The sequence below is a fragment of the Saccopteryx leptura genome, chromosome 10 (genome assembly GCF_036850995.1).
Source record: "Saccopteryx leptura isolate mSacLep1 chromosome 10, mSacLep1_pri_phased_curated, whole genome shotgun sequence".
In the NCBI taxonomy this organism is placed as follows: domain Eukaryota; kingdom Metazoa; phylum Chordata; class Mammalia; order Chiroptera; family Emballonuridae; genus Saccopteryx; species Saccopteryx leptura.
In genome coordinates this window covers 15,890,794-15,918,612 of record NC_089512.1, presented here as the reverse complement: position 1 = coordinate 15,918,612, position 27,819 = coordinate 15,890,794, and the positions used below count along the sequence as shown (strand labels likewise).

The following is a 27,819-nucleotide window of genomic DNA, read 5'->3' as shown; positions in this document are numbered from 1 at the left end:
AAGAAAGTTCATTCTGCCTTTGGAAGTCTTCTGGGTATAGAGTGAGAGGGAGAGAAGAAAGAAAGAGAGAAAGAGAGAAAGAGAGAGAGAGATGGAGGGTGAGAGGGAGGGAGGGAGGGAGAGAGAGAGAGAGAGAAAGAGAGAAAGAAAGAAAGAAAGAAAGAAAGAAAGAAAGAAAGAAAGAAAGAAAGAAAGAAAGAAAGAAAGAAAGAAAGGAAGGAAGGAAGAAAAAAGGGAAAAAGGAGAGGCAAGGATGACAAAGATAATAAAAGAAGAGGGGAGGGGAGAAGAGAGGAGGGGAGAAAGAACTGCCTTAAATAAATCTGACTCTCTTCTTCCTCCACCTAAAATCCTTTAACACCCAGCTGTGATTGATGCCATCATTCACTTTTGCTCTTTTCTCATGCTGCAGGGCCCTGACTTTTTTTTTCTCTTGTCTATCTGTCCCTTCCATGACTCAGGTAAATCCTAAGTGAATTATTTAGTGGGTCCTATTCTCCTTCCTGTTGATTATTTTAGCAGTTGGCTTGTGACCCGGTTCCAGTCAATGAGATAGGTCCGAGGTCAGCTAAGGGACTTGGCAGGGCTGCGCATGGCTTGCATGTCCCCATGTTCTTGGCCCTGGCAGCCTTTATCTCACACCATTCACCACTTGCCCCTCTACACTGTTCCAGAAGTCATTCCAGAGTGCCACAAAGTTACCCACTAGGCTAGATCAGATTGCCACACATTTTCACATTGACACCTTAAACTTTACTCACGAACTAGTTCAAAAAAATTAATTATTTATCTTGTCGGTCAGTTTACTGAGTGTTGTTCACCGGATGATCAGTGATTAAAACAGCATGGCCCTTGCACTCAGCACTCACAGAATTACTCGCTGAGATGTCTTTCTACCCAGTTCTGCTCAATAAGCAATATAAGAGCAGGAATCTGCCTTCACTGTTTCCCAGCTTCTGGAATGGTCTCTAGCGCACAGTAGGCACTCAATAAAAATTTGTTGAATGAATGAATGAATGGAAGCAGGGAACGAAGGGTCCTGAGACAACTGAGGCATGCCTGGTGAGTTAAACATTTGCTGGGATATAAACCAGCCAGTTTGTCTGGGACAGAGGCATTTCTAGGATGGGGGACCTCCAGTGTTCACATCAAGAAAGTCCTGGGCAAACGAAGACAAGTGGTCTCCGTCTCCGTGACCCTTCGACCCTCACCTCCCACCCTTTTCTGCCCATGATTAGCCTTCTCAGCCAGCCTCCCAACCCACCTCTGAATGACAGGCACCATTCCCAGCTCCAGCACTGCTTCCTAAAGTGCCACATCCTCAAGTTCAGCTTGATCCTCACTTGCCAAGCTGAATCTCAGGAAACATTCATCGTCTGGACCTAGTTCCACACCCAGGGTCCCGCCTAATTGTTCACCCAGCTTCTTCTCGCAGAGCCACGGTGTCCCACCCTGACACTCCCTTTTCCAAGGTGACGCCCCGCCGCCCTCAGTCAGCACTGATTCAAGCCGCGGGTTCTAGCTTCGTCCTTGTTGACCCTTTTTGTTTCCTTGGCATTCAGATCTGCCTGACTGCTGAAGAGGAGCAAGAAGGCTTCATCAGGGTCCTCTGCGGGAAGAAGAGAGGCCTGGTCCCCCTGGACGTCCTAGAGAACGTCTGATTGCCGGCCCCTCCTCCTTACTTAGCAGGCAAGTTCTGCGACGCCTCATCTCACACTGTGTCAACCCAGAGGAGCTGTCCCACTGACCCGGCCACCCAGGAAACAGTGAGACCAGACTCAAGGATCTGAGACTGTGGAGCGACAGCCACAGGACAGAGGGAACCTCACACGGCATCTTCAAGCTGCCGAGGTTGGGGATTGAGGCAGAGCTGGGGACCCTACCTGGCGGCAAGAGCCAGGCAGCGACCACAGCTGTCCCCCAGGACTCAACCCCCTCCCTGTCCACGTGGCGTAAGTTCACCCGCCGGAATGGACTCCGGTCTGCAGTGTGGTCCCAGGGCGAGGTTCAGATCCATGTAGCCAAGTGTGATTCTGTTCTGATTCCAGACCTTTGTTCTCAATACCGACCAGCGAGCGTCATCACATCTGAGACCCCAAGCACTCCTTCTGCGGAGCCTCGGGGAGTCCTATTTCCTAGCCCCCAATGTTCCGGGGCTCCCCTGGGCCCCTTCACTTTGTGATTGTGCCGTCCCCGCTGTCTGCTGAGTTAAGTCCTAGTGGTGTGTGCATTACATGCAAGAGCTAAGTTGATGTGGCACCAACTGCAAAGACCTGGCCTTCCCAAAGATGGCTGACACGCAGTCCCTGCTGCTGCTCTAGTGACTGACAGGTGACAGAGCAGGACAGGAGGCACAGATACAAAGGGCAGAGTGGGGATAAGGTAGGGCAGAGGGTCCTTATTTACTGAAGATTAGACAGCCTTTCAGTAATGAAGTCCTTTCCCCGAGGAGAGGGAGCCAGGGAAGAGAACATGGCCAAAAGCCTCCATGAAATGCTTCATTTTCATTCACACCTTCAGTATTAGGGGAACATCGTTCCATCATGCCATCTTGTAGGACTCCCTCTTGGAGGCTGAATCCACCCGGCAAAGGACCGGAGACATGGAGGAGATCCAACAGCATCTTAGGAGAAAAGTAGACAAATTGGCTGGTATAATATACCCTAGCAGATTGGAAATGGAAAAGAAAACCTTTCATGCTTCAGCCTCTGAAAGCAGAGGAACCTGGGTCCTATTTAGCATCAACTAGGGGAGTCTCTGTTACTCTGTACTTGTTCTAATGTTTACAAGAACGCAATATACTGTGATGCCTTCCTCCTCATCCAAACTTGCATCCTGTTCCTCATTCCCATGGCTAAACTTCCATTCACAATGATGTTGGAATCAATGTCAGTTTGATTTATTCTGTTGCAGAGCAATAAAACCATTAGAACAATTGGGTTTTTCTAAAGACTTAAATGGATGCATCCCGTGCATGTTAGCATCATTGGGAAACCAAAGCCTCATTCGTCTCCATTTATTTCTTTCGTTACCACTTGGCCTGAAGTTGGGAGCTGAAATCTGATGGTTGCTGGTTTCACAGTAGTTTGGATGCCTTACCCTCATTTTAAAGCCAGCCTCCAGAATGCCCCTCCGTATCTGACACCACGTGCAAAACTGCGTGCACAGAGACAGATTGGGTTCTTTGAGAGCCTGGGTGGGTAATGTGACTGCCATTCTATAACATGGAATGCCCTAGTACCAACGCTCTTTGCCTCTAATTCCATATTCCATTTAATAAAAGCAACACAGTGGCTGGAAGGAGCCTAGGAAACAAATGTGTGTCTTGATCTCTTCTTTCTGGCGGAATGTCCCCTGAAGCTCTTTGTTAAGGTGGTGTCACCTATGCAAATTTAATTTGCATTCAAAAATCAGTTTGCCTTTGGAAGTTGAATAGGGGGCGATCCCCCAATGATCCCTTCCTCCTGGTATTCTTGCCTTTGTGTAGCCCACTGCCACTGGGATATCTGAGGCTAGGTCAAAAAGTCCTTAGCTTCTGCCTTGATCTCTTAGAACAGTAACTCTGGGACCCTGAGCCACCACAGAAGTATGTCTACTCTGAAGCCACCGTTCAGGAGGGGCCCAGCGGAGAGACCACACATTTCTACAGTTGAAGTCATGGAGCAGAAGAAGTCAGTCCCGCTGAGCCTTGCCCGTAGTATAGATTTATGAGCAAGATAAATACGGTTAGGCTTTTTTTTAAGTTACTAAGTTTTGGAGTGACTTTTTTATATATATACAGAAATAGATAACTGGAACAGGGACTTTGTAATTTGAGCCAACATTAAAAAGGAGAACACGTACTCTTTCTGCACAATGAGGCCCCAAAGTTTTTGCAGACATCAGTGACACTATGAATGCAAGAGATCTAGTGTGCCTTACAGATCTGGTCATCCAGAGAGCAGAGAAAGGGGAGATGTCCCTCATGGCACAGAGAGCTGCAGATGCTTACACACACACACACACACACACACACACACACACACACACACACACACATGCATGCACACAGACAAACACACATTTCAGGAGCCACAGCACTTTTTCTCCTGCCTGTCTGCAGAAAGAGGGAGAACAAGGACAGCTATGACCTACCAAATCTTGAAGGTTTCCATGACCCAAGAACTGACCGGAAGAAGAAAGGCCACAGTTCTGGAAGAGAGATGACATAAAGGCCTCCAGAGACACTCTGGTGAGGGGACAGGGAAGGAGAGGAGAGAGGAAAGTGCTGATATAAAGAAGAACAAAGGGCCCAGGGGTGTCCCCCGCAGCGGGAGGGAGCAGGCTGGTGCCCCTTCCCCCCTGCCCTGCCCGCAGCGGAGGGGCGGTGCCTAGGTGCCTAAGCCGGGGCGGCGTGACGACGCTTCACCACCAGGGCGGCGTGACAACGCTTCACCACCAGGGCTGTGGGACGTGAATTCAAGCATGGTGGGTTTGAACTAAAGAACTGATTGAACCTTCCTCAGACTCCAGAAGGTGAAGCTAGAACTTCTTGCGCATCCATCACCAGCACAGTGAGGCCCCTTTAGTGTGGGCAGTGAGGCTGCAGAGAACCCGTGTGTAGCTGTCCAGGGGGCTACCAATAGCGCTGTTTGCACAGGTCATTGTAACTCCCCAACTCTACACACCAAACATACACACACACACACACACACACACACACACACACCCTTCCAGTAGAGAGTCCAGCATCTGGGCTACATATTCAAAGCAGCCAGTGGGGTGGTACATAGTGCGAGCAGATTAGAGTTAGCCCTCTTTGCTATTAAAGAAAGAAAAGTAGGCCCTGGCCGGTTGGCTCAGCGGTAGAGCGTCGGCCTAGCGTGCGGAGGACCCGGGTTCGATTCCCGGCCAGGGCACATAGGAGAAGCGCCCATTTGCTTCTCCACCCCTCCGCCGCGCTTTCCTCTCTGTCTCTCTCTTCCCCTCCCGCAGCCAGGCTCCATTGGAGCAAAGATGGCCCGGGCGCTGGGGATGGCTCTGTGGCCTCTGCCCCAGGCGCTAGAGTGGCTCTGGTCGCAATATGGCGACGCCCAGGATGGTCGCAACATGGCGACGCCCAGGATGGGCAGAGCATCGCCCCCTGGTGGGCAGAGCGGCGCCCCATGGTGGGCGTGCCGGGTGGATCCCGGTCCCGCGCATGCGGGAGTCTGTCTGACTGTCTCTCCCTGTTTCGAGCTTCAGAAAAGAAAAATGAAAAAAAAAAAAAAAAAAAAAAAAAAAAAAAAGAAAAATAAAATCCATGAAAAGTTTACAACATATGTAGATAGCCTTACAATAAGTCCTGCTAAAAGTAAAAAAGTAAATAAAATTAAAAAACACTACGAATGTCTAAAAGCAGGTCCAGGTCACTGGCTGCTTCAAGGAGGAGAGCTCAGAAGGAAACTACTGGTCAACCCCAACCTGGAGTAAGGCTCATGCAGCTGTGAAAAATTGTGTGCTCAAATAGAAGCTTGGATTTAAATAAAGCAAACTAGACTTCTTCACTCAAGACTTCCCAGAGCCTATCATTTGCTCATTTTCATGGTGAATCTATAAAAGGGGATTTAGAACCATAGAACAACTAATAACACCAGTTAGTACATTCCAAGGAATATAGTTTAGAAAATGCTGCAGTAGAGAATTCTCATATAATATTGTATCCACCTCATAGCTCCAATGCTCCCTAATAGCCTCTCTCTTCCTCCATCTCACTAAGATGCCTGTGAAATATTGAAAAGGACAACAGTGTACAATCATAGTAAAAAAAAAAAATGAAGGCTAAAAGACAATCTACCCTGGAATGTGAGTCTGTAGCGAGTAGGAGAAAGTGGGAATCTGTGACCCCAATGGGGTGAAAAATATACTGGGACCAGTAGCTGTAGCTTGCTCTGATAGTTTAGCAAATACTGACCAGCAAGACATATGCTGGTACAAATCTGCGAATAAAAGAATATTCAGCATTGCCCAAAACAGCATCCTCAGGAAGCTGCGTGAGCAGGTGTATTCCACAGAGCTATCACAAAACAGAACCCTGACCAACAACAGGGACAAAAAATTATAACTAGTATAATGACATTCTGTAACGGTCACTGAGACTCGGCTCAGTTGCCATTCTGTTGTGCGTTTTGTACACCTGGTGTTTTTGACCCTTAGAACAATTTTTTTCCTTCAGCTTCCTAATAGCAGTTTTAAACAGTCCTTAATCTTCCTGTGGGTAGTAGCAATTTGGAACTGTACTTTGAAATGTTAATACATGATGGCAATTTATTTTATAGTTTCTTTTGATAAATAAAATAATGGCAGATATTTTTATCGTCACATCATCAAGTTTAAATACTGTTGATTATCTGCCATGTCTTCATGAAAGTCAGGATGTGCTCAAGTCCTGAAAATACACCCGGGAAAAGTATAATACCTATTTCTAAGAAAAAATGGTAGGTCATCTTTAGATTTCCTCACTGGCCTCATTTATTCAATTTCTCAGGTTAAACCCCAGACCCCGTCTTTTTTCTATGCATGGCAATATTTTTCTTCGTCTATCTTCTCCTTTTAAACCAGCTTTTTGAAGATTATGTGCTTAGTTCATTTACTTTCATTCTTCGTTACAGTTTAAAAAAAAATCATCCAAGGTTATGAATTTTCCTCTGACTTTAGCTTTGACCCTATTAAAGTGTTTCCACTTTCATTCATTTATCAATACTCTATTGTTGCTGTTTTGATTTTTTCTCTTAAATATTTTATTTCATGTGTGTTTAAAATAATTATGTGTTGTGGTCGAGAAAATGTGGTTGATGTTGGTTGCTGCTTCAAGGAATTAATTGCCATTTTATTTTGTGCTTTAATATATGAGTAATCTTTATTAAATGTTCAATGTGTGTTGATGGAAAAGAAAAGTCATATCTGCAGTGTATAAAGAAAATATGTATTTACTAAATAAATGCTTAAAGTATTCAGGTCATCTATATTCTTCACTTGTTTTTGCTAATATACTTTCTCAGAGACAAAGAACTCAAGACTGAGCAACAGCGGGACTGAAATGAGAGACACCTTGCAAGGGCCTCCAATCGCTTCTTTAGTGCCAGTTCATGGAGGAAGGAAATGCTGACCAGTGCTCTCCACCACAGCTTCCCCTCCCACATTTAGGATAAATCAGTAAGGCCATTTTCTAAATAAACACTCTCTTTCATTCCCTGGAGTAAACTAAAGAAACTGCTTTTGAAGTGAAGCAGTTCCAAAATTATTCTTGGAAACCTTCAATACTGAGTCAGGGAGCTTTGATAGAGAAAATATACAGTGAAATCAGCCATCACTGTTGACTGAGGACCACATGACAGCTCCAGTGTGTGCTACTTACACACTGGTAAGGGAGAAAAATCACATAATGAATGGATGAAATGTATTCACACCTAAGAATTTAAACCTGAACGTGGTGTATCGCAAGCCACTGGTTTCAGCCGTAGCTTTTCTTTTGGTCATTATGATGGTTAGAATTTTTACAGTGAAATCAACAACTATTTGTTGGGGCTTACTGGAAAAGTCTAATCAAATGAGCAATACCAAAAATGTATGATTAGTGCTACAATAGAGAAAAAACAGTGAACCATAAGACTATACGGGAACTATACTGGTCTCATAAGGAACAAGACCTACAAAAGTTTAAAGCTCTAATGACAAAAAAAAAAAAACTATTCTCACTTTTCAAAAAGGTCATTTTAGGCTGGAGATAGTCAAGGTTTTCAGCTCTCTCTTTCATTATTTCCCTAACATTTGAAGCACTTCAATTTTACTAGAATTTATGGTTGATGAGGGAGGATATTATGTGGGGATGATGTGAAGTTAGATTTTTGTGGAGGTAAGGCAAGTCATTTTATTTTTTTAGTATAGATGCTTCCAGCACTGTGCTTCCTTCATGCTGCTTTGCTGAACGTTTGATCAATGTTAGCAGTATTAGAAGAAGATTGGATGGGAAACAGAGGAGATGATGAGGAGGGGATGGGGTTGGCTGAGAAACATAGGGGTAGAGGAGAATGTTGATTACTTCTCTATGCTATATTTCATTCCAAAAGAGTTTAGTTTCATAGCTCAGTTCCAGAGAAATAGCCCAAGGAGTATGGGCTATTCAGGTAAGATCTCATTCATTCCACATCAATCCTGATGTTTAGGACCCCAGATAAAAAAAATTAATTCATAGACTAATAAAAGTTAAAACATCATCAAAATAGAAAAAGATATGCAGACTTCTTCACTACAGGGAAAACAAGGGTTCTGTTTGTTTGTTTTTTTAAATCACAGACATCCTGTGATTTGGGTCAGATTCTTATACTCGTGGTGAAATTGACAAGAGCCTTTCTGCATAAAGAAGTCAGAAGCATAAAACTGCTCACCCCAACTGCTTTAAAAGTTGCTTTTCCCTCCTTCAGCCATAGAGAAAAAAGTTCAGATCTTGAATATTCAGAAATTAGTTTCATAGAATCCATAAGTCTTGCACACATGTGATATTAAATCCCTGACATTTGATGCAAAGCAGCACCTGGGCCAGTACTGGAAATAAAGACCTCTGTGGGCTTTGAGGCCCAAGAAATGTTACTTGTACTCACAAGATCAGCTATCTGAGGAGAACCATGTGATCTTGGGGAAGAGGCGGGGGTGAGGGGTGGACAGTGCGGACAGGAGGGCAGCAGTGGGAAGCAGAGCTGGACTCAGATGAGATTTCCAGCAATCTTGGTGTGGGGATGGAGGAATGTCTGGCATTGAAGAATCACTAGCACAGTAGCAAGACTGAGCAGGCTCTATTATTCACAGCTCTAGGGAAGGTGTCTGCTGAAAAACAAATCCTGTAAGAGCCCTTGGTTTGGAACGTGAGACCCTCAAGGGACCAGCTGAAGTAGCAACAGACTGATGCTAACCTGGCTTTTAAGGAAGGTGGGTCCTAACACTTGCAGAGTTATAGTTTTGTTGATGGAGCCTGCAAGCTGGATCCCACCTGAGTCTCCTTGAACCCTAGAAGAGAAGTCTTGGGCCCTAGCCCAACAAGAGTATTTAGGACTTCAGACCTCCATGACTGTAAGGTAATAAACTTGTATTGCTTAAGCCAATAAGAGTGTGGTCATTTCTTATAGCACCAATAGGAAACACAGTGTCACAATGCCACTTGAGAAGGTGAAGAGATGATGGGAGGAATCTAACTGGACCCCATGGTTGTGTGTTAAGAATATTGCCAAAGAGAACAAAAACCTGAAAACACAGATCAGGGCCAAAGAAACAGATCCAAAATTCAGAAAAAGCCAAGCAAAGATAATAAGGAAAAAAATCCAATAGCATGGAAGTAATATATATAACCTATATTATATATATATATATAACCTAGATTATATATCATATATTATAGATATTATATATAGAGATATTTTATATCTATATAGATATAGATATAGATAGATATAGATATAGATATAGATATAGATATAGATATAGATATAGATATAGATATAGATATAGATATAGATATAAGTAGTAGTGTGGACAGCTATTATTTCTTCCCTGGGAAATACTAACATAGTACACCAAGCTAGCCTCTAGGGATGAGAAAAGTGAGGAGAGATGGCTGAGTCTGGCCAGCAGGACTGCATCCGAGAGATGCAGGCATGCACACACACATTCTCAGGTGAGACTGACCCTTCCCCTGATAAAGGTGATAGCAGTTTTTCTGGTCTTTAATTCCAAAGCTATTCCTTCCTCGTTTTTTACACAAAAAGCAAAGTCTCGTTGCCTAGACCTCCGGAAGGGATGTCCATAGATTTCTCTCTTCTTACATCTATCTCTCTTTAACCCTTTCGTCCTCCAGTGACTCTATCCCCACCCCCCACCACCCCGTACCCAAGACTACAACTCAGTGCCCATAGAAATGATCCGGCCTCCTTAAGGAGATAACACCTCTCTTGTGTCTTGCCAATTTCGTATCCCCAATAGATGCATGTCAATGATTTGTTTTTCCTCCTCCCAGTTTCCATTTCTCCTAGAAGGGAAGGGTGAATTTTGGTCTCAGTGACCTCTGTTTCTGTATGATAAGGGCACAGAGGCAAAGATGAGCTCTGGGGCAAAACGATAAGGAAATTGTTAAATAACGAGCATTTCCACCCCCCGGATGCAATTTGTCTTTCAAATACACTTTATATCTCAAGACAGATCAATCACTAACACAGCAACAAGTAATTTACAAAGCATGGAGAAAAGTAATACCTAATTATGAGAGGATTGTGGGAAATAAAGAAACTATAACACATTTGGGGTGATTTAGAGCGATGAAAAACATCAAAAAGAGAATATACCCCAAGGACACCATAGAACGGCTCATAAAGGAGAAATGCACCCCCATGTTTGTGGCAGCATTGTTCACAATAGCGAACATCTGGAAACAGCCCAAGTGTCCGTCAGAGGACGAGTGGATTAAAAAGCTTTGGTACATATATACTATGGAATACTACTCAGCCATAAGAAATGATGACATCGGATCATTTACAATAACATGGATGGACCTTAATAACATTATACGGAGTGAAATAAGTAAATCAGAAAAAAAAAACTAAGAACTATATGAATCCATACATAGAAGGGACATAAAAATGAGACTCAGAGACATGAAGAAGATTGTGATGGCAACAGGGGTGGGGGATGGGGGGAGGGGGGAGGGGGGATGGGGTGAAGAAGGAGAGAGGGGTTGGGGGAGGGGAGGGGCACAAAGAAAACCAGATAGAAGGTGACAGAAGACAATTTAACTTTGGGGGAGTGGTATACAGCACAATCAAATGTCAAAATAATCTAGAGATGTTTTCTCTCAACATATGTACCCTGATTTATCAATGTCACTGCATTAAATTTAATAAAAAAAAAAAAAGAAAAAAGAAAAACATCAAGAAGGCTTATGGGACAGCAAGAAATCCAGGTGAAATCAATATTCCGTCAAGGTTGGGGTGGAAACAGGGTTGGTACTGGGAGAGCCAACACTGAAGGGTAGGCACTCTTAGGAACAGGAGAGGAAACAGGCTAGGAACGAGGGCAGCCGTGCCCGAGTGGCAGAGTCTATTGCCATATAGGGCAACAGCAAAGGACCCAGGCAGCGCAGCGAGGTCAGCCAGCCTGCTTGGCAGCATCGCCCTGGCCCCACCGTGTGCTCACAGCGCCCCCACCACTGCAAAGCCTTTTTTGGCGGTGACTCTTCAGAGCCCCTTAAAACCATTACCATCTTTCTAAAGCATCACATTCCTCCTGCTGGCTCTCTGCCCCAAACCCTCAGTGGCTCCCCAGATTTAAAGAAGCCAGCCCGGCCTCTGCAATGGAATCTTCTCCACTGGCCCCGACCAAGTTCAGCAGCTCTAAAACTGCTTAGCCCCAATGAGAACCACTCCACCGACCCCTATCACTTCACGTTTGACGGGAGGGGATTTTAAAAATTTATTTCAGTGAAGAGCCTCTAAACCCCTTGCTAGGCTGGATGGATTTCCTTGAAGAAGGAAATCACCATCTTCTGTGATAAGTTCAGAGCACCAAGGAGTACTGGCATCATCAGAAAAATCCCCAGCCCTGTCCGTCGTGACTAGCACATTCTTCCGTCTCTTAGTATCTCCCGGTTGTGGCATCAGATGACCAAGACCTCTGACCTATAGCAGGTTGAATCAGTCAGCAAAGCCCATCAAGATAGCTATCAAGGTCAAGCCCTGGACTAGAGATTGAGTTTTGTCGTGTTCTTGGCAGGCAATGCAGCGCGGGTCCCAGTCACAAGGTGGGGGGTGATGTTACAAATCCATCGCCACCTCCAGAAAAACAACCTGAAGGGCATTTGGGCGGGGCTGCCTCCACAAGGCCCCTTTGTGCCTCTCCCGCTCCCCATCTCCACTGCTGTTGTTGAGACAGCTCGGGTCAGGTGCAGGGGGCAGGGGGGAGAAGAATAGGGATTATTTGCATTGTATGATTTTAAGTCTCCAGCTACGAATGATGGTAAAAGTAGAGTGTATTGAGTGAGTCGGTGTCTTAGATTATCTCAGACTTGCCATAGCCTCCAGAAGGAGGGACTGTGAGACTTGCTCAGATGTCCCAACAAATCATCCCAGTCCCCAAGCAGTTTAGTGACAGGCATGAGCTCTGCACTCAGATGGCTGGGCTCCAGCCTGGCTCAACACTCACCCGCTGTGGGAACTTACAAACCCTTTCCACAGCCGTAAAATAAATACCAGTAGTAGTTTGTTCTCCTTGCCCCAAGCCTATCTCTGCTTCATTTATTCATTTATTTTGTGTGTTTTTTTAATTCCACATATAAGTGAAATTATATGAATTTGTCTTCCTCTGTCTGACTTATTTTACTTAGCATAATACCCTCAAGGTTCATTTACGTTGTTGCAAATGGTAAGATGTCTTTCTTTTTGATGGCTGAGGAATAATCCATTGCATATATGTACCACAGCGCCTTTACCCAATCGTCTCTCAGTGGACACTTAGCTTGCTTTCACACTTTGGCTCTTGTAAATAACGCTGCCAGACGGCAGGGGTGTTGGGGGCTGGGTGAAAAAGGCGAAGGGAATGAAGAAGCACAAATGGGCAGTTACAAAATAGTCAGGAGACGTGTAAAGTACAGCATGGGGAATATAGTCTATAATGTTTAACAACTATGTATGGGGTCAGGTGGGTACTAGATTAATCAGGAGATCACTTCATAAGTTATATAAAGGCCTAACCACGATGCTGTACACCTAAAACTATATAATATTGAATGTCAATTATAATTGAAAAAAATAATAAATAAAATTTAAAAAACAAATAATGTCCATTTCAAGGGGTCGTTTAAAGAATTAAATAGAAAAATCTTAGCATAGTTATAGCACATAGTAACGACTCAATACAATGTATCCGTAAATGTACATCATGCATGTGGCAAGAAAAACTTCTCTGAACCTACTTCCCATTCCATACAAAAGCACTCTGGCTATCTCTGCCCAGCCAGAACTCATTCTGCTTTGTAAGTTAGGTGTTTGCTTGTCTTTCTCTCTCTTTTCTTTCTCTATTTGTCTCTTTCTCTCTCTCTCATACTTGATTTTAAGCAAGTTAAAGGGAGGGATTAATCTTTTTCACAGTTTCAAGCAACACACATTAGTGGAATGTTTTTGCTGAATCTCTCTATTTTCCTTGTACCCAACACAGTTCTCCAGTGATAGTGAATGTTCAATAACTAATTTGGAGATGAAACTGAATTTTTCTCCAAAATAGAGGTGTCACCTGGAATCTTTCCAACCTCTGAAGTCTAGAGAAGGTTACTTGGGAGTCTGTAGTCTGTAGTCTCATAAAGTCTAAAGCCTCCATGTAAATCAGAAATGCCCCTATGGAAAACAGGAGGGAGGTTCTTCAAAAAATTAAAAATAGAACTACCATATGATCCAGAAATCCCACTACTTGGAATATATTCAAAGGAAATAAAAACAGAACCGCAAGGAGATATCTGTACTCCCGTGTTCGTTGAAGCATTATTCAAAATAATCAAAATACAGAAACAACCCAAGGGCCCGTCAGTGGATGAATGGATAAAGAAGTTGTGATATACAATGGGATATTATTCAACCATTTGCAACATGGATGGACATTGCAAGCATTATGCTAAATGACATAAGTCAGACAGAGAAAGATAAATACTGTATGGTATCACTTAGATGTGAAATATTTTTAAAAAGTCAAACATTTAGGGAGTAGAGAAGTAGTTTCCAGGGGCTGGGAAGGGAAGTAGGGAGAGATTGGTAAAAAGGAACAAACTAAGCTATAAGATGAATAAGATCTGAGGATCTAATATACAACATAGTGATTATAGTGGATAACTATATTGTACAATTGAAATATGCTGAGAGTAAAGCTTAAATGTTCTTACTAAAAAAAAAAAACAGGAAAATAAAAAATATATGTGAGTGACGGATATGTCAATTAACTAGCTTGGGAGAATCTTTTCATAACGTACATGTATATCAAATCATCATAATATACGCTTTAAATATCTTACAATTTATTTTTCAATTATGTCTCAATAAAATTGAAAAATAAAAAAAAAAACTAAAGAAAATTATGTAACCAGTCTTGGTAATGTTTTAATCATCTTATTTACTTATCAACTGCAATCTCTAATTAGCTAATTAATTAATTAAATCTCCATCACAATCGCTAGAAATTCCCAAACACTTATATTTTCCTGGGTCCCCTTTGCCTCCCTGTTCCTAGTCCCTTGAAAAGTGTTTCTATTTCCACTGGATGTAAAACTCAGGCTTCCCACCATTGTTTATAAGAAATCCACTCCCATAAATCATGCGCTGAGTTCAGGAGACTTGCCCCAGTGAGGTCAGTAAGAGGTCCAGGAGGAGTCCTAGCACATGGGTTTCCACCAACGCACTCTCCCCCCTCCCTCCCTGCTCCTCTCTGCTTCCCCCACCCAGCCCCCAGAAGCTCCACACTTGCTTCCTTCTTTTAGGAGAGCCAACTGTTTCTCTTCAGCTTCCTCATTCACTTTGCACATCCAAATGCACCAAAATGCTCAACAGGGTGAGAGGTACTTACTCCTCCTGACAAGACCAGCTCTCTGTAGAATTTAGACCATTGTTCAAATTATAAATCACAAAACTCCATCTTTAGTTACCAAGGGAAGCCTCCATCTAGAAGTATACTGTGGAGTAGCTGTAAGTGCCTCTCCCTCCAGACTCCTGCCCTGGTACCTTTCTAGAGGACACAACTCCATGTTCAGCATCTCAGAACAACACTTCTTCAAACACCCTCAATGGCTGCATGGCCAAGCCAAGTGGAATTTCCCTTCACTGTATCCATGTCCTCATTTGAACACCTGCTTCTGAAAGTCTCGCTATTTCAGCTCATCAGCTGACTGCTGATGTGAGATGCACATACATTTTTCTAGGAACATCTTCTTTCTTGCCAAACATAAAGTGATTTTTATTGGGTTTCTGATTTGAGAGTTGGATAATTGCAGCAGATAGACTACTTTTGGGAAGTCACCTTTTTACCATTACCACCGACAACAAACGATAAGGAATGCTTGATGATAGTTCACTCTTGAAGAACTGGAAGAAATAGATAGTTCACCTTGCAACAGAAATGAAATGGCCTGGGACACCGTGATTTTACTGCACAAGTAGGTTTTTCAAAAATAATAATAATAATGCTTCTAATTTATTTTTAACATTTGTATTCTTCATTTCCTAGACACTTCCTTCAGAGCTGCATGTACTTGGCCTTCTCTTTCAAAAGGAGTTAGCTGCTATTGGTCCCACTTACACAATCCTTCTTCCAAGGAGTATAGTCTGTTCCACAATGCACAAGAACAGTGACAATAGTATTTGCTCTATTATAAGATTAGGTATACACTGACCAGACAGTGGCACAGTGGATAGAGCATCGAACTGGGATGCAGAAGATCCAGGTTTGAGACTCCGAGGTCACCAGCTTGAGTGCAGACTTATCTGGTTTGAGCAAAGCTCACCAGCTTGGACCCAAGGTCGCTGGCTCAAGCAAGGGGCTACTCAGCCTGCTGAAGGCCCACGGTCAAGGCACATATGAGAAAGCAATCATTGAACAACTAAGATGTCACAACGAAAAACTGATGATTGATACTTCTCATCTCTCTCTGTTCCCATCTGTCTGTCCCTATCAATCCCTCTCTCTGTCTCTGTAATTTAAAAAAATAAAAAAGACTAGGTATACTACTAATCTAACTGTGTACTCTAACTCTATAATCTAACCATATAATCTAACTATATCTCTAAAGTATAACAGCTATACTCTGCAAAAGATTAGTATATCTTCACTTATATGACTACTTCACCACAAAAAGAACATAAATAGTAAATATACTTAATAATATAGCTGTTGACCCAAAAGGCAACTACTAACATTTTACAATATAATGAGAAGAACATAGATTTTTTAAAAATACAAACAACGCAGGTTGGAAACCCTGATTTAGTCTCTTACTAGCATGTGGCCTTCAACAAATTGCTTAACAACTTTCTGAGCCTCAGAGATATTACTGTCTACCAGAAGAATTGTTGAAAGAATTAAAGGAGACATTTATGTGAGAGGGTATAGTGTAGTAACTGGCATAGTGTAGAAGGCTATAAAATTTTTACTGTTGTCCCCCAAAAGTGGTATGATCCTATTGAGAAGCTTTTGCTCTATTGTAACCTGTTGACTAAAAGGATTTTATTCTATTATATGGTATTTTCAGACTATGTTTGTTCAATATGCAAATAGTTAATAAACCAGAGTGGTATATACTGATTTCCTCTGATTCTCCACTTAACTTGTTGGGACACGACTGGAAACAGAGTACACCAAGGGTTGGCACACCCCCTATTGACCAGCTGCTGCCTCCTTCAAGAGCTATGGGCAAAATTCTTTACGCTTATATGGTCCTTATATCTGAAACACTCAAAGCATTTTTCAGGAGATTAAATCGGGGCTTTCATATGACCCTGCTTAATAAATGTCAAGTCTCTGATGTGGAACCTCAGAATATCCTTTTGAGGAAGGTGGCTGACAACGTTATCTTTCATACAAATAAACTGAAGCATGAAGGGGATAAATCAGAAGGCTTGTTTCAGATTCTTAACTTCTTATGTACGCTTTCATTTTATATATGAAGACGCGTTTCGTAGGACTGCACGGAGTGTCAGCAAGGATTCCAGAGAGCATGGTTGTGGTTTCTTGGGAAAACAGCCTCCTATTCTCCTAACCTGGTGGGAACGGTTATAGGATGTGGGCGGGGGGGGTCAAAGGCGAAGTTTCCCTAATTGTGCCGAGTCTGAGTTAGTGATGTCAGCATAGCAGATAAGCTGGAACCCCAAAGGTGCATGGATGTGGCACCTACCATGAAAAACACCAAGTTTCTACTCTAAGTTAAGCCCCTGTGGTTATAGTAAGCCTCTCCTCAGGAGGAAAAAATTGCTCAAGAGAGGCTAAGAAGGGAGACTTCATGCCTAGGAAGGGTGACAGTGTTCCAACCAGCAGCTGTGAGAGCCAGCCCAACACAGCGTCGTCAGCTAGGACAGGAAGAGGCAGAGAGATCTTCACCTTGCAGAGTAATTACCTGTACCTCAAACATGCACCTCCAGTGGACCCTCAATTCAACCATAACATTAGTTAACATCTCTTATCATTTACAATGCACTCAGTCTTTAACATGGTATGGTGGCTTTGTAGGCTTTGCACTGTGACCACATAGCTAAGCTGGAACTACATCTCCCAGAATTCCCTTCCCCCAGTGGATCCATGCCAGTGCAGGTCACAAGAGAAATTTTACATAATCCATGAAGTATGGAAGTAAAGCAACCACCATATATTTTACGAGCCAAAGTCAGTAGGAGGCACCAGGCGCTATGGCAGCTGCCTCACATTATCACTGTTACTTCCTCCAACTCCTGACCCGTCTCCTCTTGCGGCTTCCACGTGCAAATATGGCATCTTGGTGAAGGGCACAAGCTTCTCCTGCATGTCAGCCACGGCTCTGAGTTTGTGGGTGCGGAGAGACAGAAGTGGGTTCTGGTTCATCCTCAAGGGTCCCAGTTTGTCTTTGCTCTTGACCACACCCAGCCTTCTTATCTGTCTGCCAGCCTGCTTAACCTCATGCAGCTTTAGACCCAACAGCACATGAAGAGACAGAGCAGCACTGATTCCTCCGCCGGTTTCTACAATTGCAGAGTCTGATCCTTACAGTAAGTTTGGTTTTCTGTACTGCTTGGAGTACTTCTGCTTCTCTGACCGACCCCTGAGTGATACACGTGTATTGCCTCGTTTAATCTTCCCCAAAGCCCTAGCAGACAGGCACTGTTGGTACCCCTGCTTCACAGGGGAAGACTTGAGAGACAAGACGATGGCCCTTTGGCACTTGGCTGGCAATGCTGATGCTGGGACCTAAACAGAGACAGTCTGACTCCAGAGCCTGAGTGTCACCTCTTCACTGATTCCACCTTTACTTCCACACAGTTTGGCTTCTGCCCCCACCACTTTTGCTGTTTGTTTGTTTGTTTTAAGAAAAGAGAGTGTTCTCTTTTAAAACATCTACAGAAAACTCCTCCATCCTTTTTTTGGACCTTTATAAAGCCCCTGACATTCTTGTTCAATTCTGTCCTTTAACTATCCAAATTTTTCTTTTCTGTTTTCTTTGGTAGCTCTGTATCTGTTGTCTACCACACACACACACACACGTGTAAACCATACCACTCTGGCTCCAAATCGCACGCTCATCTCTTCAGACTGCCTTCCCAACAGTGACCCACCAGCCCCTTTTGTGAACCCAGACCCCTGCCATCTTGCCCTGGGGGCTGCCAGAAACCCTCCCCTGCTGTTCTGTAATAGTAAAACAGAGGCAATCAAACATAAAGCACACAGGGGGGACAGAGACCAGGTGAGAAAGAGACAGGACAGGACAAGGAGGATGGGAAACTGAGAAAATCAGCCAAAGGAAAGGTACCAGGGGAGCAGGGAAGAACCAGAGAAATCTTCTAGGACAGAACTAAACTCCCACGGGGGAATAAAAAGTCCAGGATGCTTTTATAAAGAAAAGGCCAGGCCTGACCTGTGGTGGCGAACTGGATAAAGCATCAACCTAGAACGCTGACATCGCCAGTTCAAAACCCTGGGCTTGCCTGGTCAAGGCACATATGGGAGTTGATGCTTCCCACTCCTCCTCTTTCTCTTTCTCTCTCTCTCTCTCTCTCTCTTTCTATCTCTCTAAAATGAATAAATAAAAATTTTTTAAAAAAGAAAGGGCCAGGTCATAAACCATGGAGACAAAGAAGAAAAACTGTAGATTTCCCAGCGAAGAAGCCAGAAGGACCACCGTGGGATTGTCAGTGCCGTGGACTGAGCGATAAGAAGCTTTACTATGAAGCAAATGGCAGAGACAGGACTAAAAGAGAAGATCTTACTCATCCTGAAACCAATATCTGGAGCTGCAGAGAGCCAGAAACTCAAGGATGAGATGTAGAATCTGGACCTGTGAACTCAAGAGAAGTGGTCACCCAGGAAAGAATTGCTAAGTTATTCAAAACTTGGCTAAGTCACGAAGCATGAACTGCATGTGTGACTGACCTCAACGAATCCTGGAAACACAGTCAGGGGTGACCAGCCAGATATCTGCCTTGTACTGACTAATCTCACCTTCCACCCCATGTTCCCCTGGGAATGGGAACCTATAATTTTCCAAGAATGAGACAGGGTCTTGGGTCTCTTTTCCACATACATACCAATATGATCGTCATAAACACCAAGAAGTAAACAATGAAATTCAAACCAGATACAGAAATAAAACTTGACTTCTGGGCCTCAATATGTTTGGTAAACCTTTGCAGAGGAAAACTCAGCTGCCAAGAAACTGAAGAAGGCATCTGAAAAAAGAGGCAAGAGTGAAAAAAAATGAAACTTGTAGGCCTTAAACCCAGTGACCTTAGACCCAGGAACTCTATTTCTGACTCTCATAAATGGAAAAATACTAAATGGAGAAGGAGCTTTTTCCCCAAAGTTGTTTTAACTATTACTTATCATGGCACAAAATTGGAAACAGTCTCTATACGGGCAAAGGGGATTGGTTCTACAACATATACACAAACAATACAGCACATCCCTACTATGAAATATAATGCATGTACTAAAAAATAAAAAAAGTGTGTATGTGCGTGTGCATATGTGTGTGTAAACAGGTAGGAGGAGAGACGAAGAGAAATAGAAAGAAATATTGGTAAGTTGCATGATGCTATGTAGGACAGGTGTTCATATTGGTGAGTCTCTCTGTAGGAGCCTATATACCTATGATTACATATTCTTAGGAAAATCTGGGAAGAAATATAATATTACAGACCCTTAACAGTGGTGGCCTCTAGGGATAGGAGGAACAGAACAACAGTGGCAGGACATCATGTTCTTCTTTTGCATACTTCCAAACTGCTTGAATACTTTTAGATTTCAAGAAGAAACCTGTCCAATAGAATGTGTTCGCCCCTCCCCCCATTGCTGTCTCTCAGAAGCTGCTTTCTCCACAAAAACTACATTTCCCAGTCCTCCATGGAGCTAGATGCGGCCACATTTGCCACACAGACTATTAGCAAAACGTGAGCCACTTCCAGGTCAAGGCCTTTCAGAGAAGGCGGGCCAACTCCATGCATCCTTTCTCCTTCCACCAGTGTTAACCTGTATGTGGCAACCCAGCCTCAGTTATTTACAACAAGACCCTAGTGGATGGTGGGACCACAGAACAGAAGGAACCGTGTTGTTGAATTACCCTGTGCGGGAAACCCACCTGGAACTGTTACATGAATGAGAAATTAACCTTGGTTGTCTTTGTCATTACCTGGAGTCTATGTCCCATCAAAATGTACATGAGCCTCACTAAAATTTCTAGTGTTACTTTTCTGAAGATTCTTTTTCTCAATTAAAGATTTTTTTTATTTTGAGAATAGAGTCACATAAAGCTTAAGAAATAACACATACAAATCCCATGTTTTCTTTACCCAGTTTCCCCCAGGGCTATATCTTGTGAAACCACAGCACAATGTCACAACCGAAACGCTGACAATGACAGTCAAGATAGAAAATATCAAGACATCCATCGTGATGCCCTTCGGTTGGATCCCCCATGTTGCTCTTTTCCAGCCACACTCGCTTCCCTCCCCCCATGCCCACCTTGACCCCTAGCAACCACTAATCTGTTGTCCATGTCTATAATTTGTCACCCAGATAATGTTATATAATTGGAATCATAGCGTGTGTGTGTGCGTGTGTGTGTGTGTGTGTGTGTGTGTGTGTGTATAACCTTTTAGGATGGGATTTTTTCAATCAGCACAATCTTTTGGAGTCCCTGTGGTTGTCACGTGTACCCATAGCTCCTTTTTATTGCTCAGTAGTGTTCTGTGATGAGGGTGGGCCTCAATTTGTTCACCGTTCATCCACTGAAAGACATTTGAGTTTGGTCCACTTTCTGGCTACTGTGAGCAATGTGTCTATAAACATCCATGTACAGGCTTTGGGCAACCAGAAGTTTTTATTTCTCTGGGGTAAATGCTATGAGTGCAATTGCTGAGTCAAATGGCAGATGCATTTTTAGTTTTTTAAGAAACTGTCGAATTGTTTTCCAGTGTGACTAAATCATTTTACATTGCCATTCACAACATACTAATGATAGAGTTTCTCTGCATCCTGGTCAGCATTAGGGGTGGTCGCTACTTTTATTTTAGCCATTCCGATAGGTAACAGTGATATACCATTGTGGTTTTTACTGTCATTTGCCTAACAGCTAATGATGTTGAACATCTCTTCTGTGTTTATTTACCATCTTTATATCCTCTTTTTTAATGTTTTATTTATTGATTTTAGTGAGAAAGGAAGAGTAAGAGAGAGACAGGAACATTGATCTGCTCCTCTATGTGCCCTGACCGGGGATCAAACCGGCAACCTCTGTGCTTCCGGACAGTGCTCTAACCAACCGAGCTACTCGGCCAGGCCACTGTACATCTGCTTTGATTAACTATTCCTTCATGTCTTTTGCTCATATTCCTTTTTTTTTTTTTTTTTTTTTTTTTTTTTTCATTTTTCTGAAGCTGGAAACGGGGAGAGACAGTCAGACAGACACCCGCATGCCCCCGACTGGGATCCACCCGGCACGCCCACCATGGGGCGACGCTCTGCCCACCAGGGGGCGATGCTCTGCCCATCCTGGGCGTCGCCATATTGCGACCAGAGCCACTCTAGCGCCTGGGGCAGAGGCCACAGAGCCATCCCCAGTGCCCGGGCCATCTTTGCTCCAATGGAGCCTCGGCTGCGGGAGGGGAAGAGAGAGACAGAGAGGAAAGTGCGGCGGAGGGGTGGAGAAGCAAATGGGTGCTTCTCCTGTGTGCCCTGGCCGGGAATCGAACCCGGGTCCTCCGCACGCTAGGCCGACGCTCATATTCTAATTGAATCGTTTGCTATTTTTTACTTAACGTTTTGAGAGTTCTTTATGTATTTTGCACAATTGTTTTTTATTGGATGTGATCTCCAAATGTTTTCTCCCAGTCTGTATACTGTCTTTTCATCCTTTTCACATGGCCTTTCACAAGCAAACGTTCTCATTTGGATGGTATCCAATTTATCACTATTTCTTTTTCTGGATCACGCTTTCAATGTATCAAGTCTAAGAACTCCTTGCCCAGCCTTAGATCCCGAAAATTGTCTTTTATGGCTTTTTTAAAGTTTTATTATTTTACATGTTCCATTTTTCAGTTAACATTTATATAAGATTTAAAATAAATTGAGGTTTGCTTTGTTTTGTTTTGGGGTTTTTTGCTTATACACATATGAATGTCCAGCATTATTTATTTAAAAAGCTACCTTACGCCCTGGCCTGTTGGCTGCGCGGTAGAGTGTCGGCCTGGCGTGCGGGGGACCCGGGTTTGATTCCCGGCCAGGGCACATAGGAGAAGCACCCATTTGCTTCTCCACCCCTCCCCCTCCTTCCTCTCTGTCTCTCTCTTCCCCTCCCGCAGCCAAGGCTCCATTGGAGCAAAGATGGCCCGGGCGCTGGGGATGGCTCCTTGGCCTCTGCCCCAGGCGCTAGAGTGGCTCTGGTCGCGGCAGAGCGACGCCCCGGAGGGGCAGAGCATCGCCCCCTGGTGGGCAGAGCCTCGCCCCTGGTGGGCGTGCCGGGTGGATCCCAGTCGGGCGCATGCGGGAGTCTGTCTGACTGTCTCTCTCCGTTTCCAGCTTCAGAAAAATACAAAAATAAAAATAAAAAATAAATAAAAAATAAAAATAATAAAAAGCTACCTTACCTCTACTGAGCTGCTTTTGTACCTTTATCAAAAAACAGCTGGGCAGATTTCTGTGGTTCTAGTTCTGACATTTTTACTCCACTCCACTGATCCACGTGTCTGTCCCTCAGCTGATCCTGCACCGTCCTGAACACTGTAGCTATTAGTAAACATGGAAGTGGGTAGATTGACCACTCTTACTTACTTTTTCAAAATTGTTAATCTTTTTAGCCATATATATTTCAGGTATAATCTTGTTTATACCTATAAGAAAATCTCTCTGGGACTTTGCTAAGAATGTCAATAAACCTATATATCAGTTTCAAGAGAATGACCACTTTCACTGTGTCTCTCTGTTTATTTAGATCATCTGTGATTTCTTTCACCAGAGTTGTGTAGTTCTCAGGCCCCTGTCTAGGATATCTTTTTCATTTCATTGACCTAATGTCACTAAGCATTTCACAGAGGATGGCAAATGTTACTAGTTCTTTTTGGACATGCAACAATATCTTAATCTTCTTTCTCACAATTAATTGACATTAGTCTCTGATGATAGTTTTTTGAATTCAGACTACTTCTATCTGCCATGATTTTTTTTTAACTTTTAATCTTGACAATATTTTAAACTTCCAAAAATTTACAATGGATGGTACAAAGAACGTGTATATACCCCTTATGCATAGTCACTAATTATTATTTTACTGCCTTTGTTTATCTTATCCCCGTTTTTTTATCCATTTGAGAATAAATTATAGGCAAGATTTTTCTTCATCCCTAAATATTTCAGTGTGGATTTCCTGAAAACAAGACCATTTATTTATATAACCACTGTACTATTAACAAGATTGAGAAATTTAACATTGACACAATTCTACTATCCAATCATCAGATCTTATTTAAACTTTCCTACTCATCACAATAATGACTTTTATAGCAATTTGCTATTTAGCACTTAGCACATTTGCTAAAGCCTAATGTCAGTCTGATTTATTTTTAATTCCTCTGGAAGTATTTATTTTTTCTCTTTCTCAAAGCTTTTTAAGACTTCTCTCTTTCCCCTTAAAGGCTTAACATTTTACCAGACTCTGACTGCATTACATTTATTTCTTTAGCAGCAGGTAGGAAATTATAGTCCAAAACTTGTGCCTTTCTTGAGCCAGATAAATGTTTAGTTTTCACTCCGTATATTATTTCCTCTCCCCCACTTTCTCTGAGACTTTAAGTTCTTTTATTCTCTCAAGCAGCATTTATGAGGTGCCCTCTGTGTACCACATACTGCCCTGTGAAAAGAAAAGTAATTTAGCCTCAGACAAAGCAACTGGCTGGGTTGATTATTCACCATCAAGGGCACAATACCTGAGAAAGTGCAAGGCAGGAAAGGACACCCATGTCCCCAGAAAGTCCTGTGTTAAAACAGAGACAGCGTGCCCCAGACAAAGGAGAGGCCATTCAAGTTCCTGTGCAGCTAAACAGGGCATTCTGGAACCCGAAGGCCAGCAATCCCGAAGTTAGACCAGTGCTCTACCACTCAAACAAACGACTCGTATTTATATATATTACATACAGAGAGCCTAGACATTAGAAACTTCTCTCAAGGATGTGCCTTGGCATTATCCACCAAGATAGATGCCAGATAGATAGATAGATAGATAGATAGATAGATAGATAGATAGATAGATAGATAGATGATAGATAGATAGATAGATGATAGATAGATAATAAATAGATAGATAGATAGAGAGTTGATAGATAGATAGATATATAGCTAGAAGATAAATGATAGATAATAGATAAATAGATAGATGATAGATGATTGATAGATAGATAGATAATAGATAGATGATAGATAGATGATTGATAGATAGATGATAGATAATAGATAGATTATAGATAGATAGATAATAGATAGATAGATAGATAGATAATAGATAGATGATAGATGATAGATAATAGATAGATAGATGATAGATAAATGATAGATAATAAGATAGATAGATAGATAGATAGATAGATAGATAGATAGATAGATATTCTTTGTGATATAGATTGGCAAATCTCTAAAAGTAAATAGTTTTGGAGCTTTTGTGGATTTAAAGACAAATAACATTTTTTTCCTTAAAAAATTGCCCCTACACCACTTGTTACTTGCTACAGGGGAACCCCAAGCCCTGTCCCATGGTGATTTCCTTTCTTGCCTGCCACACCTCCCACTGCGGGCCTGTGATGGTGGAGCTCCAGAGAGAGGGCAAAGCTGAGTAAAGACGGAGGCTGGAGCCCGTGGAGAGGTCGGTGGTCACCTGTCTAGGCCAGCAACTCAGCTGTGTCCTGGTCCCAAGGAGAACAGTCTCTCATGGACTCAGACTAATCGACCTCGCAGGCATCTGAGAAACCAGGATAATCACTTAAGGATGCAAACTCAGAGTTCCAGGACTACCGGGAGCACTCTTCACTCTCTGGAAAGCTGAGACCTTGAAGAGGAACAGACCTGATCTCACCTCTCAGCTCCACCCCTAACAAGAGTGTGAGCCTGAGCAGTGACTTAATGCCTCAGCACCTTGATGTCCCCATCTGCGAAATAGGGACAGTGAAAATACCTACCTTGTAAGGTTAAGGTGGGCTAAATCAGGGTAACATACATTAAATGCTTGACAAATACTGGCACAATGGCAGGCATTCTATAAATGATGACTGCTAAAAACAATTAACACTCATATTCACAGGTAGACGTGTTTTCCCATACAAGCAAATTGACCTGGTGATAGAAGTCACAATTATAAGGCTGTGGAATGCAGAGAAAAGCAGGGAAAGGAGCAGTTTGTGGCGGATCCCAATGCCCAATGCTCCCGTTCCCCAAGTGCAACATGGCAGGCAAGAGGGCCAGAGCACTGCTACTTAGGATGTTGCAGGAACAAAGGAAGTGACGCCCAGAGGACAGCAAAACGCTCAGGCAACATGTTAGAGGAATAGCCAGCAGTGCAGATGACCCCAAAAGGCTTTGAGACACGAGTTCCCCAAAGTTGGCTTTCTTGAGTCCTATATACGTTTACAGAGTGCACGCGTATGGTGCATGATGTCTTTGTAACCCTGGGGGCTTCTCATGTCTCAAGGAGGGAAGGGGGCAGGACGGGGAGTTTTGGACCAGTTGTCCTGGCTAGTTACATATCCTGCCTTAGATAGATAGATAGATAGATAGATAGATAGATAGATAGATAGATAGATAGATGATAGATAGATAGATAGATAGATAGATAGATATTCTTTGTGATATAGATTGTCAAATCTCTAAAAGTAAATAGTTTTGGAGCTTTTGTGGATTTAAAGACAAATAACATTTTTTTCCTTACAAAACTTCATGCTTTGTGTTGCAAGTCGTTTCAGGAAGCTGAATGGGAGCTGTGTAGCTGTGTCTTTGTTCATCTTTAAACTGACTTAATCAGTCCTTGGCTCTCCTGTCCTTAATGACAGAGCTTATGACAAGCACTTGTGCTTACGACCCCCTTTCCGGAGAGCACAGACACTCTTCACTCCCTCGTCGTCCCTTTAGGTCTGTAATAGTGGTAGATAGACCACCGTTTAAGCTGACATTCATGGAGGGCTCACCACAGGCACACCCCATTGGTTTCACTCTGATCCCTCCAGAGTCACCACGTTCTGGGGTTGTAAAGACTCCTCCCTGACCAGCCCACCTCAACTACTGAGTCCCCACAGCTAAATCCTTATTTCTCTGTCCAATCGACGACTCATCGTTTCACTAAGAATGAATCAATCATTATGAAAAGCAATAGGTAATGGGAAAACCGGTGACTCATCGCTCACTCCCCTGGTCCAAAGGAACAGTTCCGTCGCAGACACTGGCACCATGAATGATTTTATCATCGAGAGGGTGTGCAGGCGAGCTTGCCCACCTGTGAAGATGCAAATTCCAAAAGCGTAGGTTTTTCCTCCTTTTCTCCTTAGACGTCTGAAATATCCTTAAAGCCGCTCGAAAAAAGATCAAGTACCTGCTCCTTCAGACAAATGACAATGTACACCAGATGCTTAGAAAACCAGGCTGATGTCCTCTGTTTTGTAACTAATGTAGCTAATGAAGGGAAGGTACAAATTCCTAATGTGAGAACGCTCTCGGAATAATACCTGACTCCTTCATTCATTTGTATTCTCCCCCCAAATACTCTAAAATATATAAGACATAGTAGAAGATCAAGGAGTATGTTATAATTATTAATCATTGAAAATGGTTATAAGCATCTTCTATAAGCATCTTGTCAGGGATTAACATGCAACATTATATATATAAATTCAAAAAAGGCAAAATGGGTATTTTTAAAATAAAACTCTATGACAATTTTCAGCAATTCATATAAAACTCACCCATGTTTGTAATACAGTCTGTTAGTTCCAAAAGGTATAATCAGATAATAAGCTAGGTAGTAAATGCCAAGAACTGTCTTTCCTGCCACTGGCTTTTGGAAGTTTATTTTTCCAAAACAGTTTAAAACTATGTAGACATTAAGATCCAGTAAACAGATCACATTTCTGTTTGGCTTTTTTTCCCCCCTAAAAGTTGTAGTGTACAATATAAGGACATTTTCTGTGCCATAACTGCCAATGTCTCTCTTCACGCCTTTAAAAATGACTGTATCCATTAGTGTAGTCATTCTTGTGCTCCTCTTTGTAGGTGGCTGCCTTCAGTTGGACCTCCTCAAGGAGAAGTTACTCCTTTCCCCATATTACTGTACACAGAAATACAGCATCATTTTAAAATTTGCTTCAACTTTAAGCTATGATTATGGGATATTCAAGCCAGAAGTGAGAACAGTCTGGGTTGTTGGGGGGGAAAAAGATTACCAGGAAGAAAGGGCAGAAAAATCAAGTTCTCTTTTTGGTTCTACCATTAACAAACTATCCATAAATAAGGTTTTACTAAGGTTGTATGTATGTGTAAGGGTATGCATGTGTGTATATGCTAGCATATGGGTATGAA

General features: G+C 42.7%; 2 protein-coding genes across 3 annotated transcripts in view; one reads left to right on the top strand and one right to left on the bottom strand.

Annotated features, from left to right (window-relative positions):
- Positions 1-4,773, top strand: part of STAC (SH3 and cysteine rich domain) — a 137,919-nt gene extending 133,146 nt beyond the window's left edge. For both annotated transcript variants that reach the window (XM_066351435.1, XM_066351434.1), the window contains exon 11: positions 1,563-4,773. In XM_066351435.1, coding sequence (XP_066207532.1) covers positions 1,563-1,661 — 99 coding nt within the window. In that variant the 3' untranslated portion in view covers positions 1,662-4,773. The remainder of the gene's footprint in view (positions 1-1,562) is intronic.
- Positions 1-27,819, bottom strand: part of EPM2AIP1 (EPM2A interacting protein 1) — an 835,019-nt gene that overhangs the window by 453,590 nt on the left and 353,610 nt on the right. The gene's annotated exons all lie outside the window — the stretch shown is intronic.